General features: G+C 46.0%; 1 protein-coding gene across 2 annotated transcripts in view; it reads right to left on the bottom strand.

Annotated features, from left to right (window-relative positions):
- The window catches only part of GNAI3 (G protein subunit alpha i3), a 44,831-nt gene extending 28,941 nt beyond the window's left edge, over positions 1–15,890 (bottom strand). Inside the window, exon 1 of one of the 2 annotated variants that reach the window (XM_074936453.1) lies at positions 15,647–15,890. In XM_074936453.1, coding sequence (XP_074792554.1) covers positions 15,647–15,764 — 118 coding nt within the window. In that variant the 5' untranslated portion in view covers positions 15,765–15,890. Of the gene's footprint in view, positions 1–14,832; positions 14,926–15,646 lie in introns of those variants that run through there. The other variant, XM_074936454.1, reaches the window with a different exon arrangement.
- Between the last annotated feature and the right edge of the window lie 4,188 nt (positions 15,891–20,078).

The raw sequence follows: 20,078 nt of genomic DNA, 5'->3' as shown, positions 1-20,078 counted from the left end.
TTCCACACTGGGCGCAGGGGGGGGACACAAATTCATTTTATTTTGACAGTGATCCTCTAAATTCCTCTTACAAACAGAGGGGATATTTGAATAGCTTTAATGTATTTTGAGCAGCATTGTATACAGTTTTGTAAAAAAACAGACTATCCCCACCACAAAAAGCTCTGGCGGCAGGAATTCTCATGCAGACTACTTTCAGGTGCATTCTCAAATGACACATTTCCCATTGCTGTGTTTGCTATTGAAGTTTCCTCAATTTATCTTAAAGCTATCTATTTCTGCAGCACAGTCAATGCTGAATGTGTGATAGCATAATTTTATGACACTTTGTCAGTGAAATAACAGGTATCAATAACTTCACTATAGGGCCAAGATAGGCTATAAGGATATTCTAATTTTTAAAAAAATGTATATTTCCTTTTGTTTAAATCTTCCCCTCTCATCGCAAGTCAGCCCGCACTGTATCTCAACGGGTGGGGGGGGGGGGGAGGAGAAGTGGTCCTCAAACTATCAGATGAGAGAGCATCTCATTATCTGATCCCTTCTGAAAAGGTAGAAATTTAAATAGAAAAAGTAGTTAGAGAAAACATTTTAGGCCACCTGGTCCTCTCCTCCTTCTCACATTTTAATTTTCCTTCTTTTTCCAGATCACTTACAAGCGGACCCAATTCTGTACCAAGACTGTCCCAACCAACTCAATAATTTGATGTTTAATCACTATCCTTTATTTACTGCTTTCAGCCAGCTTCAGTTATTATGATGTATATTCTGTTTAAACATGATTTGAAAACTTAACCCTAAAGTTCAAGACAACCACCTCTAGATTACTAAGTAGGAATTTAAATACAACAGAAAAAACTTTTCCACTGTGATTTCTCTTGCCAAATATCAGTTTTCCGAGTAGGCTAGTATGATTTGATAACATTACATCTGATGTTCTTGTGGGTCCTGCATGTATCCTCTTACTTAGGGATCAGAGACAGATCCTGAACAGAGGTAAAAATTATAAAGCTTTCAAAAGCTTAGAGCTCAGGAAATAAGAGTCTGTATTTTACTGGGCTCAAAAATAATTGGAATTCAGAAGCATTATTTAGACATTTTCACGAGCAAAAATGTAAGTGAGGCTGTTCCTTTTGCTTTGATTAGAACAGCTACCCACAAGATCACATTTCAGCATGAGACATCTAAGCTGACTCTGGTTAACCAATTTCAGAGCAGGGACATTATAATTACGTGGAGAACAGAAGTCTCAATTCCCTTCTTCAAAATTAGCAGTATGAGGACAATGAACCACAGGGCTCTGTTTGCATACATGCAAAAGTGCAAAGAAGAGATGACTGAAAATGAGACAGAACTCAAATTACCAAGCAATGTGAAAAAAGCCACCACAGCAATAGGTTCACACCAAAGGGTAGCTTGTTTAGAACCAGTGTCCTCACTGCTAGGTTATCAGGTAATCAGGAAGCCTGTGACAGAATTGCTTTAGCTCCCTATGGAAACCAGGCCAAAATCTCAGGTGCTCCCACAGGCAGAAATCCACTCCACCCCTATCCACAAAAACCCAAGAGCCTGCACCAAGGTCTTTAAAGGGATATTTCATACATGGTCATAGAAACCATGTGCTACTTAAGGACTGCTGCTAAAGCAGACAAGGTCGAGGGAAGAGGAAGTGAGGCCATCAGGAGGAGAGCAAAGCAGGTCAGATAGCCAGACCTACTGTCAATTAGCCCTGGTCTACAACAGGAGTGGAGGTCGAATTTAGCAGCATTAAATCGATTTAACCCTGCATCCATCCACACAACGAAGCCCTTTTTTCCCCCGACTTAAAGGGCTCTTAAATCGATTTCCTTACTCCACCCCTGAAAAGGGGATTAGCGCTGAAATCGGCCTTGCCGGGTCGAATTTGGGGTACTGTGGACGCAATTAGATGGTATTGGCCTCCAGGAGCTATCCCAGAGTGCTCCATTGTGACCGCTCTGGACAGCACTCTCAACTCAGATGCACTGGCTAGGTAGACAGGAAAAGGCCCGCGAACTTTTGAATTTCATTTCCTGTTTGGCCAGCGTGGCAAGCTGCAGGGGAGTGCAGAGCTCATCAGTAGAGGTGACCACCATGACGGAGTCCCAGAATCGCAAAAGAGCTCCAGCATGGAGCTAACGGGAGGTACGGGATCTGATCACTGTATGGGAAGAGGAATCCGTGCTATCAGAACGCCGTTCCAGTTTTCAAAATGCCAAAACATTTGTCAAAATCTCCCAGGGCATGAAGGACAGAAGCCATAACAGGGACCCGAAACCGTGCCGCGTGAAACTTAAGGGGCGGAGGCAAGCCTACCAGAAAACCAGAGAGGCAAACGGTCGCTCCAGGTCAGAGCCCCAAACATGCCACTTCTATGATGAAGAGCTGCATGCCATTCTAGGGTGTTCAGCCACCACTACCCCAGCTATGTTGTCTGACTCCTTCAATGGAGATGCAGGCAAAACGGAAGCAGGTTTTGGGGACAAGGAAGATGATGATGACGAGGTTGTAGATAGCTCACAGCAAGCAAGTGGAGAAACTGGTTTTCCCAACAGCCAGGAACTGTTTCTCACCCTGGACCTGGAGCCAGTAACTCCCGAACCCACCCAAGGCTGCTTCCCGGACCCGCCAGGTGGAGAAGGGACCTCTGGTGAGTGTACCCTTTTAAAATAATATACATGGTTTAAAAGCAAGCATGTTTAATGATTAATTTGCCCTGGCATTCGCGGCTCTCCTGGATGTACTCCCAAAGCCTTTGCAAAAGGTTTCTGGGGAGGGCAGCCTTATTCCGTCCACCATGGTAGGACACTTTACCTCACCAGGCCAGTAGCACGTACTCGGGAATCATTGTAGAACAAAGCATTGCAGTGTATGTTTGCTGGCATTCAAACAACATCCGTTCTTTATCTCTCTGTTATCCTTAGGAGAGTGATATTCATGCTCACCTGGTTGAAATAGGGTGCTTTTCTTAAGGGGACATTCAGAGGTGCCCGTTCCTGCTGGGCTGTTTGCCTGCGGCTGAACAGAAATGTTCCCTGCTGTTAGCCACGCGGTGGGGGGAGGTAAAATGCGACCTTGGAATGATAGCACACGTGCTATGTATGTAATGTTAACAGCAAGGTTTACCGTGAAAGAGTGTACCCATTGTTCTATAAAATGTGTCTTTTAAAATACCACTGTCCCATTTTTTTCTCCCTCCACCAATTGCATGTGTTTCAAGGACCACAGGATCCTCTCCTTCCCAGAGGCTAGTGAAGATTAGAAGGCGAAAAAAAACGCACTCGCGATGAAATGTTCTCTGAGCTCATGCAGTCCTCCCCCACTGACAGAGCACAGACGAATGCGTGGAGGCAGACAACGTCAGGGTGCAGGAAAGCACAAAATGACCGGGAGGAGAGGTGGCAGGCTGAAGAGAGTAAGTAGTGGGCTGAAGAGAGGGCTGAAGCTGAAAGGTGGCAGCAGCATGATGAGAGGAGGCAGGATTCAGTGCTGAGGCTTCTGGAGGATCAATATGCTCCAGCATACGGTTGCGTTGCAGGAAAGGCAGCAGGAGCACGGACTGCCGCTACGGCCCCTGTGTAACCAACCGCCCTCCTCCCCAAGTTCCATAGCCTCCTCACCCAGATGCCCAAGAACACGGTGGGGGGGGCCCCTCCGGCCACTCCAGCCCAGAGGATTGCCCAAGCAACAGAAGGCTGACATTCAATAAGTTTTAAACTTTTGAAGTGCTGTGTGGCCTTGTCCTTCCCTCCTCCACCACCCCTCCTAGTGCTTCTCTCCTCCACCACCCCTCCCAGGCTACCTTGGCAGTTATCCCCCTATTTGTGTGATGAATTAATAAAGAATGCATGAATGTGAAGCAACGATACTTTATTGCCTCTGCAAGTGGTAATCGAAGGGAGGAGGGGAGGATGGTTAGCTTACAGGGAAGTAGAGTGAACCAAGGGGCGGGGGGGTTTCATCAAGGAGAAACAAACAGAACTTTCACACTGTAGCCTGGCCAGTCATGAAACTGGTTTTCAAAGCTTCTCTGATGCACCCCGCGCCCTCCTGTGCTCTTCTAACCACCCTGGTGTCTGGCTGCGCGTAACCAGTGGCCAGGCAATTTGCCTCAACCTCCCACCCCGCCATAAACGTCTCCCCCTTACACTCACAGATATTGTGGAGCGCACAGCAAGCAGTAATAACAATGGGAATATTGGTTTCGCTGAGGTCTGAGTCAGTAAACTGCGCCAGCGCACTTTTAAATGTCCAAATGCACATTCTACCACCATTCTGCACTTGCTCAGCCTGTAGTTGAACAGCTCCTGACTACTGTCCAGGCTGCCTGTGTACGGCTTCATGAGCCATGGAATTAAGGTGTAGGCTGGGTCCCCAAGGAGAACTATAGGCATTTCAACATCCCCAACGGTTATTTTCTGGTCTGGGAAGAAAGTCCCTTCTTGCAACTGCTCGAAGAGCCCCGAGTTCCTAAAGATGCGAGCGTCATGTACCTTTCCTGGTCACCCCACGTTGATGTTGGTGAAACGTCCCTTCTGATCCACCAGTGCTTGCAGCACTCTTGAGAAGTACCCCTTGCGATTTATGTATTCGCCAATTTGGTGCTCCGGTGCCAAGATAGGGATATGGGTTCCGTCTATGGCCCCATCACAGTTAGGGAATCCCATTGCAGCAAAGCCATCCACTATGAGCTGCACATTTCCCAGGGTCACCACTCTTGAAATCAGCAGATCTTTGATTGCATTGGCTACTTGCATCACAGCAGCCGCCACAGTAGATTTGCCCACTCCAAATTGATTCCCGACTGACCAGTAGCTGTCTGTCGTTGCAAGCTTCCACAGGGCTATCCCCACTCGCTTCTCAACTGTGAGGGCTGGTCTCATCTTGGTATTCTTGCGCCTCAGGGCAGGAGAAAACAAGTCACAAAGATCCATGAAAGTGCCCTTACGCATGTGAAAGTTTCGCAGCCACTGGGAATCGTCCCAAACTTGCAACACTATGCGGTCCCACCAGTCTGTGCTTGTTTCCCGGGCACAGAATCAGCGTTCCACCGCATGAACCTGCCCCATTAGCACCATGATGCCCACATTGCCTGGGCCCGTGCTTTGAGAGAAGTCTGTGTCCATGTCCTCATCACTCTCATCACCACGCTGACGTCACCTACTCGCCCAGTTTCGCTTTGCCAGGTTCTGGTACAGCATATACTGCTGGATAATGCGCATGGTGTTTAATGTGCTCCTAATTGCCAAAGTGATCTGAGCGTGCTCCATCGTTGCCGTGGTATGGCATCTGCACAGAAAAAAGGCACGGAACAATTTTCTGCCATTGCTCTGACGGAGGGAGGGGCAACTGACGACATGGCTTACAGGGAATTAAAATAAACAAAGGGGGTGGCTTTACATCAAGGAGAAACAAAAACTGTCACACAGAATGGCCCCCTCAAGGATTGAACTCAAAACCCTGGGTTTAGCAGGCCAATGCTCAACCCACTAAGCTATCCCTCCCTCTGGTATTTCAGGCAGGACTGAATCTCCATTAAAGTTTTCAAGGTGCCCCGACAGACCTCACCAAAACGATTGTCAGCCGTTGATTTCACGGAGGGAGGGAGGTGGGAGCAAATGAATACAAAACAAATCTGGTCTATTTCTTATTTTGATACACTCCGTCTATCTTTTAGATCTTTGGCTGGCAGCAGACGGTGCAGTAGGACTGCTAGCCATCCTCATCTCCTGCCTGCCCGGCAGAAGATGGTGCAATAGGACTAAAGAGAATGACCTGGTCGAGTCACTCCTAATTTAGTCCCTGCGCCCATGTCTGCCTAGGCGCTCCTGACTGACCTTACCGAGGCGGCCAGGAGCACCTCAGACACGATGACGATGGTTTTCAGGCCTATTGCACCGTCTGCTGCCACAAGGCAATGGGTTGCTGCTGCTATGGAGCAATGCAATACCGCGTCTGCCAGCACCCAGGAGACATACGGTGATAGTGAGCTGAGTGGGCTCCATGGTTGCCGTGGTATGGCATCTGCACAGGTAAGTCAGGAAAAAAGGTGAGAAATGATTGTCTGCCGTTGCTTTCACTGAGTGATGGAGGGCCTGACGACATGTACCCAGAACCACCCACGACAAAGTTTTTTGCCCCATCAGGCATTGGGATCTCAACCCAGAATTCCAATGGGCAGCGGAGACTGCAGGAACTGTGGGACAGCTACCCACAGTGCAACACTCTGGAAGTCGACGCTAGCCTCAGTACTGTGGAAGCACTCCGCCGAGTTAATGCACTTAACGCACTCAGAGGATTGTGTGGGGGGACACAATCGACTATATAAAAACGATATCTAAAAAACCGACTTCTATAAATTCGACCTAATTTCGTAGTGTAGACACACCCTTAGAAAAAGGGCTAATCAGATAGTTTGACACAGTGGCCAACACCCACGCTGCTCCATTAAAAGCTGAGGTTGTTACGAAGGAAGGAAGTTAATCACAATATAACAGGATGCATTCATCACACCAACATATCTCTAAGTCAGAAGCCAAAGGCAAAAATATTACATCCACCTCGTGTGGCATAACAAGACACCACCTCCTCTTCTGTAAAAGTGTTAGGTTAAAAGATGGCCCAATGCAAACAGTTTGTGCATCTCCCCTATTAAAGCAGATAATCATGTGCATTTATTTCTGCAGGAAACAGATTTATTTTTCAAAGATAGGAAATTAAATACAATAATTTAAGTTCATATAACACTGATTGAAAATTCACAGCAGCAAAGTAATTAGAGTTAATATTAGGCACAGATGTTAAATATAGCAATATAGTATTAGGTCATCCAATCCATCTTAATTTTAATTGCACAAACCAGGTTATGGAACCATTACACTGTATATGTATTGAAGACATTAAAGTTAACATTCAAAATACTGTTACTTTTGGGCATTTAAAATGTTCATGGCACTGTTGTATTAACCTACTTTTTACTTAAGGGACTCAATGTGTAACAACTGCCTCAAGGCTTTTGAAATTATACTTGAGAGGGTGCCCTGTAGGAAAACTGGGAAGTACTTGGCATAGTTATTGTGTATTATATTTGAGCGCAATGGTCATGCCTGCCAATCAAAAAAACCCCAAATAAACTAAATAGAACAAGAGCCAATCTGTCCAGGCCAGCATAAAAACAGGCTAGAAACTTAAAGAGTTCCATATAATACTATTTCACAAATGAGGTCACTTTAAGGCAGGATGGCCAATGAGAAGCAGAAAAATGCTGAATTCAAAGATATAGATAAAATTTACACTTTATACGTGGTGAAAAATATTAAACATTATGAAAGGTCACAAGTTGTAAGTAAAATCCACAGAAGCCTTTTAAAAAAGGCGACAGACATATCAGGACATTACAGATTAGGAAACTTGATTTAGCAATTAGAAAATACAAGGGTGGACTAGAGAACCTACTCTCTAACTAAAGGTCAGGCAAAGAAATACTGGTATATGGAATTAACATTATAAATAGATTTTTAGATAAACTGCAGAAGAGGAAACTAATTATTTTGGGGTGGGGGGAGGTGGGGGGGTGTCTAAACAAGATGTATTATCCCTAATTCAAATTTAAGTCTTCTGTGGAACTGCTTTAACCAATTCTCGGAACTGGATCAGAACTGTCCATCTCCAGATTCAGCTATAAAAGCACTAAAAGTTGTAGCCTAGAGCTTTCAACATGGTTACGGGAATAAGTAAGGTCTTAGCTCCATTACAACTTGTTGGCCATGTTGTAATGGGGTTAAGGAACAAGTGTGTTGTAACCAGTTCAGCTTTACAGTTAGACAGGATCTCCGATGTAGATAGTCTTCCATGATTCTCAGAGGATATTATACTCTAAAGTTCTGCAACATAGTAAAGTTGCTTATTCCCTTTATAGCCTATGAGCATATCAGCAAAAACAGGATATTTGATTATGCTGGAAGGCTCTCTGCATTCAAAAACTATGTGCAATAATATTCAAATTGCAGCATTCATCACTGAAGCAGTATGAACTTGTTACTAACCATCACTAGCAACACCATAATGATTAGGTATGGGCAGCAAGAAGATTGAATCCAACAGATAGTAGTAGAAAATAGATAAAACTTGATTTATAGCAGAATTGTTAGTTTCCACATGAATACTGACAATGGAGCACATCTTCAGCACACAAAATTAATCCCAAATGTAAAGAATGGCCTTCACAAACCTGACAGATTGCTCAAAGCCTTATTACTCAAGTGCGTGGGATTTCAGGGCCTTATCTACACCAGGGTTTGCTCTAATTCCAGCCATCAGTGGCCAACTGGCATAAGCTCCACCAGTGCAAATACTAGCTGTACCCATCTATACTAGGGGCTTGCACGAGCACAGTTACGTCCCTGGTCGATAACAGAGCAAATCCATAAGCTCGCAAAATCTCAGCAGGGTCTCATTTCCTCTCCAGAGAAAGACTTTTTTAATACAACTAAAGCATTAGAGACCACTTCTACATATCTTGAACTAGGCATAGTACCACCATCATCCTTGCCTTTTTGTTTTGTAGTTGTTTTTGCAGCACTTCACACTGCAGCCTTGGGAGCATTTAAAGCTAATTAAACCCATGTTACCAACATGGAGCACAAGACACCTATTGATAATAGTCATGAAAAGCACTAAACGTATTGTCTGACAAAAGAGCAAACAAACATCTCCCAGGTAAACTGCTTTAGCTGCCTCTTTCTCACCTACACAGGTTTACATCAAGCCCTGCTGTCATACTTAAATGTGCAGGAGAATGAAAGGGACTAAAATGTTGTAGCATTCCCTAGTCAATCTTTTAGTTGGAAGTACTTCAAACATCTACCCAATCATATGACTAAAGTCTTCCTCTTAATGTCCTTTTACAAAGGCTTTTTTCTATTGAATGACATAAGAACTAAGTTAAAAATATTCATTCTTGAAGTAACCTAAACATGCCATATGTAGTAATCACATACACTCATACTCTGACAGCCAGATCAAATAAAGCAAAAAGAAAGGCTGTTACTCTGAAACCTATCAAATAAAGCAGTTATTCTCAATCTTTTCAGGTTGGCAACCCCTCATTTGAAGTAAAAAAATTCACAAGCCCCTTACTTTTTTACTCTCTATTTTTATAATAAATGGTATCAAAATCATCAATGCATTGCTAAGCCTATATAATTTGTGTCTGTTATAAGAGCAGACAGAAGACTTGATCTTAAAAAGGTACCAGGGCATGGTGTGAAAAGGAGGGAGATTTTCTTTGCTTTAGGCCATGTCTATGCTAGTGCTCATGTTGGCAAAATTTGTGTCACTCAGGGGTGTGAAAAAACCATACCCCTGAGTGACATACGTTTTTGCTGGCATAAGTGCTCGTGTGCACAGCGCTATGTTGGCAGGAAAAGCTCTCCTGTGGACAAAACCAGCTCAATGAGCGGTGGTAGCTATTATATCAACAGGAGAGCACTCTCCCATTGGCATAACATGGCTACATGAGCACTCTTACAGCAGCCCAGTGTAATGGCCACAGACTAATGAAGCGTTCCGTGCTTGTGACCTTCCCCACCCGGATTGCATTTCATGAGCCAATCTGGGGGTTGTGACCAGTTTAACCACTGAAATAAGATTAGAAATCAGATGCAAACAACTGCTAATTTCAATACTGGAAACAGCAGAAAATTATGACATTAAAAATTGAGGAAGTTGGATGTAACAGGAATGTCCCCATTGTACTACTTATGAAATGGGACACAGCAAAGTCACTATAGAACAGAATGCATACCAACTACCTGTAAATATTTAAGTTGTAGACACTTAAAATTATGAGATTGCTTTTGAATCTTACATACACAAGGAATATAAAATGCTTTCTGTCAGGGGATTAACTTGGTAGCAATTTGTTCAACTTACAGAGAAGAGGACTTGTCTTTGGGGCACCCCTTTCTAGTTGAACAAAACCTGTTTGATGCTATGCCTCGAAGATTAATGGAGCAAGCATGCTCAAAAAGCTTCTGAGGGGCAGGAAATATTGATCTACCAATGGTTAAGCAGTACTTTACAAATTGTTTGTCCTCAGCTATTAATATGATGATGACCCCAGAAATGTCCATCTTAGCTCTTCCACACAAATGGTTTACAGATGACCCAAGAAGCAAGAGAGAAGACTGCAAAGCACCATGGCACAAGTCTCATTCCAAAGCTCAGACCAACCACCACTTTTTTATTCTTATGCCATAAAGTCTCCGACAGCAGATTTACTCTGACAGGCAGATAGCCTGATGGATCAGGGCTTTCTCCTCAACCTCAAGAGAATTAAAGCCTTTCACACTGTGATGACTGAGTAAATGTTTTTCAGCTCTTTTGGTGGGGGAGGGTGGAAGAGAGAATATGGAGGGGACATGACAATTCCCTGTGTCACTCAACGAAGTTCTGGAGGTGTAAGAAGAACTTTCATGAATCAGAATGCCTTAGACAAGCCTCCTCACAATCTGGGTTGAGATTTAAGTATTGTATAGAAACCCAACTTGTATTAGATGACCTTGTTACATTAATGCACTGTAATTTCCACTGTCTGCCCTCCAGTTTTAGGCGGAGTTTGAGAATTTTGCCCTATGAAACCCTAGACACCCTGTTTTTGAGGTACTGTCCAGAGCTGATCAGCTGTGGCACTAAAGCACTTGACTTCTAGTTTACATGGAAGTAGTGGCAAGGCATTTTCAATGAATGGCCCTCACCCTTGGAATTCATCCTCCAGCCCTTTGGTCAGAAATAGCCAAAACTTGTTGAACTTCATGGCACAACACAAAGCCTATTATCTTGAGCTCAGGGAAAGGCTAAGAAATAACTGGTGGCTCAGGTCCCTAGAGAAGGTGGGGGGTGTTTTGTAGGATGTCTCTTTGGTTAACTGGTTACGTAGGTCAGGGTTGTTTTAGGATGGGCTTCTGTTTCAATTATTTTGTATGTGTTTTTAAATTATGTTCAAGTACCACGGAATTAGGGGGGAAAAAGACGGGTAAAATGCATGTTATGCATGAACAGTTCAAACAGGGGATGCGTCGGCAAAGATGCCATCTAGCAGAATGTTCCATTCAGAGAAGTGGTACTGACTGGATTCAACAATGGAACTGCCTTCTACAGCCAATAACGTATTTGTCACTTGATATTGCATGAATGCTTTTTTTTTTTAAAAAAGCAGCAATACAGTAAATTTAAAGTGTTGAAATGTACAGTATGGCATAACTTACAGCTAAGCCCCTTCATTTTCAGTATAAACCCATTTTTACTGAAAATTTCACAGGTTTTACAAAAAGTATTATTCAGTTTTTTCCAATTTTCACCGTACTCTTGTGTCATTCAAATATATAAAAAATAAACTTGTTTTATTAGGAACATATAATACATTGCATGAGATATCTGTATTACGATAATACATCAGTCTGTGTGTATATGCAAAGCTGCCTGTTGAACGAAGGCTATGTATTAGTTTAGAAGATACACACAACAAACAGGCTCACACGCAAGCTCTGAAGTGCGTGGGCATCTGAAAGTACTGATGAATCTAATGCTCACCACATCCACATTTCAAGCTGTTAGCAGGTAACGATTTAAAGATCTGACACACTAAAATGGAAAGAAAACAAAAATCTGTACTGGAATAAGTTTCAGAACGCAAGGAATTATTCAAAAGTTTTAAAAACACAAAATGAGAAAAGGATGAAGTTGAGTGTATGTGCTGCAAATGGTGTGACCCAATTATTAAATGTAAATATTTATAGGCTAATACTTCTATTTATTCAAATAAAAAGTTTTATTTGTGGATTAGAGATACACTGTTTTCTTAAACTCAGAGGTTTTGTTCTGTTTTAGTTCTGCAGCAAACCACACTGATGAACGGAATTCAAAGCATTAATCTACTGAATACCTTTCCATACACCAAAATAAACTGATATTTACCCCCCAAAAATAAATAGTTTTTCACACACATTTTCACCTGTTTTTGTTGTTGTGGTAATAGACACTGATAAATTCCCAGGAAAAATTAAAAAAACAAAAACTGAAAATGAAGGGCCCTACTTACAGCACATGGTAGGAGTTAAACTGAGTAGGTAAAAACCATACAATTTCCATATCCTCCCACACTTTGCTGCTCATCACAGGAAAATCCTATAGAATTATACAGCAGCTAAATTGTATGTCTGTTCCTGCACAATAGCATTTTCTTGAAGGAACTGGTTACAAACTAATAGAAAGGAGGCAGTGTTGTCTAGAGCAGAGGTCTGAGCAAGGACTCCTTGGTTCTATTCCCTGCTCTCCCACAGGTTCTCCACAGTCTCCCATATGCTAGGAGATTGTCCTCTTGCTGACTTACTGTTAATGGGTCTTTTTTGAACCAGTGCTGAAAATGGCTTTAACTGATGGTGGACACCAGTCTTCTGCAACATTATAGAAAACATTGTTGACATCTATTGTCAACAGCTGGTCAATTACCTAGTGCAGACAAGGTCTTGTGTGATCTTGGGCAAGTCACTACTCTCTTCTTACATTTCCTTATGTCTAAAATTGGTGTAACACGTTGCTACCTAACAGGCAGGGTTGTGAAACAAACATTTATTTGTAAAGTAATTGGACACCCTTGTATGAAAGGTGCTACAGAAATGCAAATATGGTGATATAATTCAGCTGTGAAAGGGCTTAGTGAGCAAGACCAGACAACCTAGAACCCTATTTTTCTTCCAGTTCTGGGCTGCTCTCAAGAAGGGCAAAACCAAAGCAACTGCAAAAAAAAGAAAAGAAAAGTAGAAACCCAGAGGAACAAAAAGGGCCTGTAGTAACAGGATGTATAGCTGAAAAAAGGCTAGTCCAAAAATTCTAGAATCGCTCTTTTTAAAAGGGGCGGGGAAGAAGTCAAATGCAGTTAGAATCCTGAGATATGGTGTAACCCACATTTTGAACAATGTAGTAATTTAGAAGTGTCATAATATTGAAGATTCTGTTAAAAGGCTGAGGGAGGGGAAAATGACTAGACCTTGCCTATGTGAGCTTTCCCAACCTACATAATTCTGCAGAGAAGAGCAAAACTAGGCCACTTATTTGAAGAGATGCTGGGAAGATGTATATGGAGTGTTCTCACCTTCATTCAAAGTATTTCTGAATTTTAAAAAGATGATTACAGAGTGGGTTTGGACTTTACATAAAGCAACACATTTCTTCTCAACTACTCTGCATCGGCACTGAGTGCCTTGCTCCAGTTATTAAACACTCCAAAGGTCTCTTACAATTTAATGAAATGAGCTACGTTGCTTCAACCTAGACATTTTTATATTAATTTTTTAAAGAAAAATGCTATCTCAAACTGTTTAAAATTCACATGCGATTCATCTAGCTCTCTGAAATTTTAATGAAATGACTAAAGCATGCATTTTATCCTAGCAATTGATTGATCTGTTTTAGCTGTATGTTACCAAATACATAGAGAGCAAACATCTTTGTAGAATCCTTTAATTTAGAGACCTTACTAAGCTCGGATTTTTTTAAAATATGAGTTATACAGAGACATTTTCGAAAGCACAAATGGCTGTTAGGCCAATTAACAGCCACTGAAAGACAACAGAAATTAGGTGCATAACCACCATTCTTGCTTTTGAAAAGTCTCTCCCACTCTGTGTGAACACTATGTGTTTTGATTATTTGGACAGCTTTTCTGTATATTACTTAGGGCTTTTGTGTACAGGCATAACTGCTGACACCATTGCAAATTCCTTGGCATTTCAGTGTTAGCTATATTCCAGCATCATGGCACATAAAAAACCCCACGTATACAGTATCAAAAAGGTTACTAATCCCATTGAAAGTCCCTTCTCTACAGATTTTGAAACTCCTACTTACTAACAAAGGAACAAACCCTCAAGGAGGAAGACTTATCAAAAAAATGTTCTATGCACACAAAGAACCACAAACCTCAGTGCCTCACACAGTTCATACAGGTGAAAAACAAATTAAGCAATACACATGTTGCTCTTAGGATTCCCATGGCTGCCTCCCATTAGAAAACCAGAAATCTTAGTAAAAACAACGAGGAGTACTTTGGGCATAAGCCCACGAAGGCTTATGCCCAAATAAATGTGTTAGTCTCTTAAGGTGTCACAAGTACTCCTCATTGTTTTTGCTGATACAGTCTAACACGGCTAGCACACTGAAAGAAATCTTAGTGTAACATTTTCCACACAAATGAGAGCAGCTCACTAGTACATGTACTTCTAAGTAGATCAATATACACACCAGAGCTATATCTCTATATGTCTCTAACTGAAACTGCAAACTTCACAAAGCAACTGATTATGAAATACAGAAATCAGCTAATCCACCTTCCACCCCAATAAATGCAAGGTTGTTCCTCACACTTGATTCTTTAGCTCATTTTAAATGACTCAAGAAATGGGACTGCCACTGTTTCACTTTGAAAAGGAGTACTTGTGGCACCTTAGAGACTAACAAATTTATTTGAGCATAAGCTTTCGTGAGCTACAGCTCACTATTCAGCAATTTTCCCCTAATAGGCAATCTTTAATTTTCATTTGCTTCCTTTTACCCCTATGCACAAGCCTCCAATAGGGTTAATAAAAACCAGACAGAACATGGCACTTTATTTGTAGACCCAAAATATTTATCTATTCAAAGAACTATATTGAAAAAACACAAATCAGCAATCTCCAATAAGTAAATACTGAATGGAAGCACCTTAAAATGTTACCATCAGAAAAGTGACCATATTTAAAAATAGCATCTCCTTACTCAGAGAATATGCTTCCTGCACATGTCCAGGGCTCTGACTTTGGTGACAAGAAAACATTATACTTCACTCCTGCAAGCACTGTGGAGACCAGCTGGCCATGCCTCCTCTACGGACTTTACTGCGACACAGATCTGCTACAGCAAGATCTCTCATGTAGCCGCTCTATGCCGGCGGGGGAGAGCTCTCCTGCGGGTATAATTAAACCATCCCCCATGAGCAGCATTAGCTGTGTTGGCAGAAGACGCTCTCCCGGCGACACGGTTGCTTTTGTTGGTGACAGTTATGCTGGCCAGGGAGAGGGTTTTTCACACCCCGACTGACCAAGGTTTCGCGGACAGAAGCGCTAGCGCAGACACAGCCTTAGTCACGACAGGAGCCGGCCTCTATTTCGGCTGATGCACCAAGCGCCAGTCACAGGGCTGGTGACCCGAGTGGGCCCACCAGCTGCCGGCACGAGCACCTTCACCGGGGAAAAGGAGCCGCTCGGACCCGGAGCGGGGCGCTGGCAGAGCCACTTCCCGGAGCAGAGCCTGTTTCCCAAGCCCTCGCGCTCCACCAGCGAGCCGAGCTGCCGAGTCCGCCGCCCGCCCAGAAAGCTCGCCCCGGCCAGCCGCCCCGCGCCGCCGCCCGCCCCTGCCCTGGAGCCGGGCCCCCCGCCGGGAGCGGCCGGCAGGACAACCAGCCCCGGCAGCGCGCCCCGGCGGCTCGCTCGGCCGCAGGCCCAGCGCCGTGCGCGGCCCGGGAGCGGGACCGCGCCCCTCCCCCTCGGCGGCGGCAGCGCCCGGCCCGAGCCCCCCGCCGGCCCCTCCTCACCGAGCAGCAGCAGCTTCACCTCCTTGGACGCCTTCTCGCCGTCCTCCCGCAGGTTGCGGTCGATCATCTTGCTCCGCTCCACCGCCGCCTTGTCCTCGGCGCTCAGCGTGCAGCCCATGGCGGGGCCGGGCCGGGCCGCTCCGCACCGCTCGGGGGGCTCCGGGCTGCGCCTCTCGCTCTCCTCAGCCCGGCAGCCCGAGAGCGGCGCTGTGTGAGGCGGCGCCGGATATCCGCTCCGGGGCCGCCTGCCGCGAGCCGCGGCTGGGGGCGCGGCGCACTCTGGGAAATGGAGTTCTGCACGCACACCGTCAGCCACGGCCCACAGGTTTTGAGCGTTGCATGCTGGGATCTGTCCGGAGATGCCCCCGCCGCGTTGCATATTGGGACTTGTAGTCTTATGTGCTGAATGGAAGCATCCTTTGGCAGGGCCCGTGGTCTGCAGGGGGGGCTGTGTGCACGGCAAAGGATTGAAGCAGGGGGCTGCAATCCCCTGTGGGCTGGTGTCTCTCGTGGGACTAGCTTTCCACTGTACACTCCGGGCACCGAGAACTCACCAGTGGCTCTGTGCTGCATGCCACTCCCACTTGGAACCAGGCAGTGAGAGTGGGGCTAGAACCCAGCACCAAAAGCCCAAATCTCTGCTGCTCACGCTAATAGCAAATTGCCCGTGACGGCTGGCAGCATGGAGCTTATGGCAAATAGCGTGTCAGTTCTGATTCCATCCCGCAGACGGCAATATTAAATGTAGCTCGCTCCAGTACATGCACCCACCTCAGTTCATTACAATGGTTACACCACCGCTAGGGGATAGGTGTAAAACTGCACAAATAATGGGCTCTTCAATATAGCAGAGAAAAGTCTACCAGCAGGGGTTCTCAAACTGGGAGTCGGGACCCCTCAGGGGGTCGCGAGGTTATTACATGGGGGGTCATGAGCTGTCAGCCTCCACCCTAAACCCCACTTTGCCTCCAGCATTTATAATGGTGTTAAATATATAAAAAAGTGTTTTTAATTTATAAGGGGGGTTGCACTCAGAGGCTTGCTGTGTGAAACGGATCGCCAGTACAAAAGTTTGAGAACTACTGTCTAACACTATCTGATGGCTGGAAGTTGAAACTAGACAATTCAGACTGGAAATAAGGTACACGTTTTAACAGTGAGAGTAATTAACCAGTGGAACAATTTACCAAGGGTCATGGTCGATTCTCCATCACTGCCCATTTTTAAATTGAGATGGGCTATTTTTTTTAAAAGCTCTGCTCTAGGAATTATTTGGGGGCAGTTCTCTGGCCTGTGTTATACAGGAGGTCAGATAAGACAATCACAGTGGTCTCTTCTGGCCTTGGAATCTATGAAGTCTCCAGCTACTCAGCTGGCAAGGGATGTGCATTAGTCCTTTTACCTCAGGCACCTGCATACCGAGCACTGAGGCCAACATGGGCCATGGACTCAACACAAAGTAGGGCTCTGAGCTACAAAACATCATCTGCTGCTTGCTCTTTGTCTGCCCAGCTCATTGTTTCCCTTTGGAGTGTGTGACAAGGGTATACAAACCCCACACTGGTAAGGAAGGGGTTAAGCAGGTGCTCTGGGCCCAGACAGCCCAGGATTAGTGCAAGCCAATTTACCGAGTGGGGGGTCAGTGCTAACGAGGCCAATCAGGTGGATGTGGCCCATTCCCAACTCACACCTTCTTGTCAACTGTTGAGAATGGGCCACATCCACCCTGACTGAGTTGGCCTCGTTAGCACTGACCCCCCCCCACTTGGTAAGGTAACTCCCATCTTTTCATGTGCTGTGTATTTATACCTCCCTACTGTATTTTTCACTCCATGAATCTGATGAAGTGGGTTTTAGCCCATGAAAGCTTATGCTCAAATAAATTTGTTAGTCTTTAAGGTGCCACAAGGACTCCTCCTTGTTTTTGCTGATACAGACTAACACGGTTAACACTCTGAAACCAGTTATTTGATGGTTATTGTTTTATCATTGGGAAACGGGACTGGTGAGGAAGCGACCCAGGGAGGTAGCAGAGTAGCACTTTGGGCACAGGATTTAGCTGCCTCCCTGGATTGGAACCTGGTGAAGAGGGCTGGCATAGCCTGGGTTCCCCTACCAACCCCAAGGTGGGGGGAGTGAAGCAGACATAAACCCTCCCCATGAACAGGGAAGAATCCGGGCAAGGGAAGACCCAGAAGGCCCATCTCCTAACTTACAGTGCTACCCCATTGCAGGATTCTATATGCCCTGAAAAGGATGGACAGAAAGGAGTGACCAAGCTGGATCAGGGGGCATGAGATGGACAGACTACTGCAGGGCCAGAGCAGCTGTCAACAGGGCTGCCAATAGGCCGCTTTTTCGCTTTTGTGCTGGGCCCAGCCTCCCTACAGCACCAGGGGCTGATGGCACATTGGCTGCTATGCAGGGCCCCATTTGTGGCAATCTAGCTAAGCTCCTATAGGGTACCCCTCACAGCCAGACCAACAGTGAAGAGGGAGCAGGCTGCAAATGCATCTGGAGGACTGGGGGTGGCGGTGGGGACCATGTGCCCAGAGAAGGTACAATTGTCTTCTCCCACTTTTAAACTTGTGGAGCGTTCAGGTAACAATGCTGCAGATGTTACATCTTGGACGGACTCTTATATTTTTGGTATGAATTTGGTGCCCAGCCTGAAAGCCCTTGGCAATGGGATCCTCAATGCCCTGGCAGTTCCAGGACATGCTACTCTCCCACAGTGCCCCGTGCTCACATGTCTCAGCCCTAACCCAAGGGATGCCCTCCAAAGGAGTATTCAGTCTCTATTAAGTCCTTGGTGGCTGTGCTGAGGTTGCCACCCATTGGTGCCAAGCCTAGTGCCAACTTTTCTGATGAAGATGCCTGTCTGTGGGGAGCCAGCCTGAGACCCACCAAACTCCCCTCTCCTGGGGAAAAGAACCACCCTGCGATAGAGCACTCTGAGTCACTGCGAATGGACGCATCCAGGCAGTGACCTTGAGGAGAACGGCTCTTCATTACCCACCCCTGAGCCACGTGCTCCCCCAAGCAAGGAGCACAATGCCCCTTGCCAACAGCTAGCACTGATGATGTATGCCCGCCAAGCTAGGATGGCAAGAACATCTAACTCTTCCCCAGTCCCGATGTGTAAACCCGCCCGGCTCCGCATTAGGGGACGGAACGCAGCCCCTGTCTCTTCCCCAGACAGGGGGACACTTACAGCTGCTCCCAGAACAGCCGCCAAACACAGAAAATATTGTGACTGCCACTGGCCTTCCTCAATCTGTTCACCAAATAAAGAGCAGTCACCATAAAGGGCATTCTGCCGCCCTCTTGTGCCTGTTACTCTCCATAACACCCAGTGCCTTAGGAAGAAAACCCCAAGCTGGTCTCTGGATTCCATCAGAGGCAAGAGAGGGGGGTGCCGTTTAGGGGCGCACCAACAATGGGCCTGGTGCACCCCTGGTGTAACTAGATGGGAGCTGGGAGTGCGCAGCCCCTCTGATAACCAGGCATTTGTGTAGAGGCTTAACCAAAGGCTCACCGGTTTAGCCGTGGCCAGTAAAATTCCAGCCCAGGAGGGGTCTATTGGCTGGGGATGCATGTGCCAGGTGGGGCGCTGCGGGAGACCTTCGGCTAAGGTAGCCAGGGAGAGAGCAGAAGGAGAGAGCCGGAGGCTGCAGGAGAGTTGGGGAGGGTGGGAGAGGGAAGGAACTTAACCTGTGTTTTCACCTTGTCAGCACAGGAAGGGTTAAGCAGTACATTCAGCAACAACCATGTGTGAAGGACTGATGACCCACCCTGTGCTTCAGCAAAGTGGAGGTAAGTGGCCCAGGGGGCAGCCCTGACATCCCTTTTGCCCCTGTTGGCTCAGTAATGAAGTGGTTAACTCCCATTTCCTCCCTGGTTCAGAAAGCTGCCAGCAGCCCTGGTACTGGGAGGTAGGTTTCAAATGCATTTTACACCCGAGGGGGCAATGCCAGCCCTAGTTTATACCTCTCCAGCCTCACGGAACTCAATCGGACACAGCCGGTGCGTGCTGCAGGGCTTGGGGACTGGCCATGGGCTTGTAGGCTCCAGTCCGTGGGCTAGTGAAATGCACTGGGGGGCTCAGGGACACTCCCTGTGGCACTCGGCAATCTCCATTCAGAGGGGCCCAGACCTGGCCGGACTCCCCCTCACTCCATGGCAGGGAGGTGCTGGGGGCCAGGAGGGGTGGGGATCTTGCTCCTGCTGCTCCTGCTCTAGAAATGAGCAAAACTCCAGTCCCCAAGGCAGGAACATCACATGGCGAGATGGGGATGGAGAGCGAGCGGTGGCCACGCAGGGCTCAGGCAGGCTGGCAGAGCAGCTAGGAAAGCCAGGGGAGGAGGAAAGGGGAGAGAGCCCAAACTCCACAGCCATCCTAAGAGAAGCTACTCCATCCAGATTCGGGCTG

The sequence above is a fragment of the Natator depressus genome, chromosome 21, assembly GCF_965152275.1.
Source record: "Natator depressus isolate rNatDep1 chromosome 21, rNatDep2.hap1, whole genome shotgun sequence".
Classification (NCBI taxonomy): Eukaryota; Metazoa; Chordata; order Testudines; family Cheloniidae; genus Natator; species Natator depressus.
Note: the sequence above shows the minus strand (reverse complement) of the source record. Positions and strands in the feature narration are given on the sequence as shown.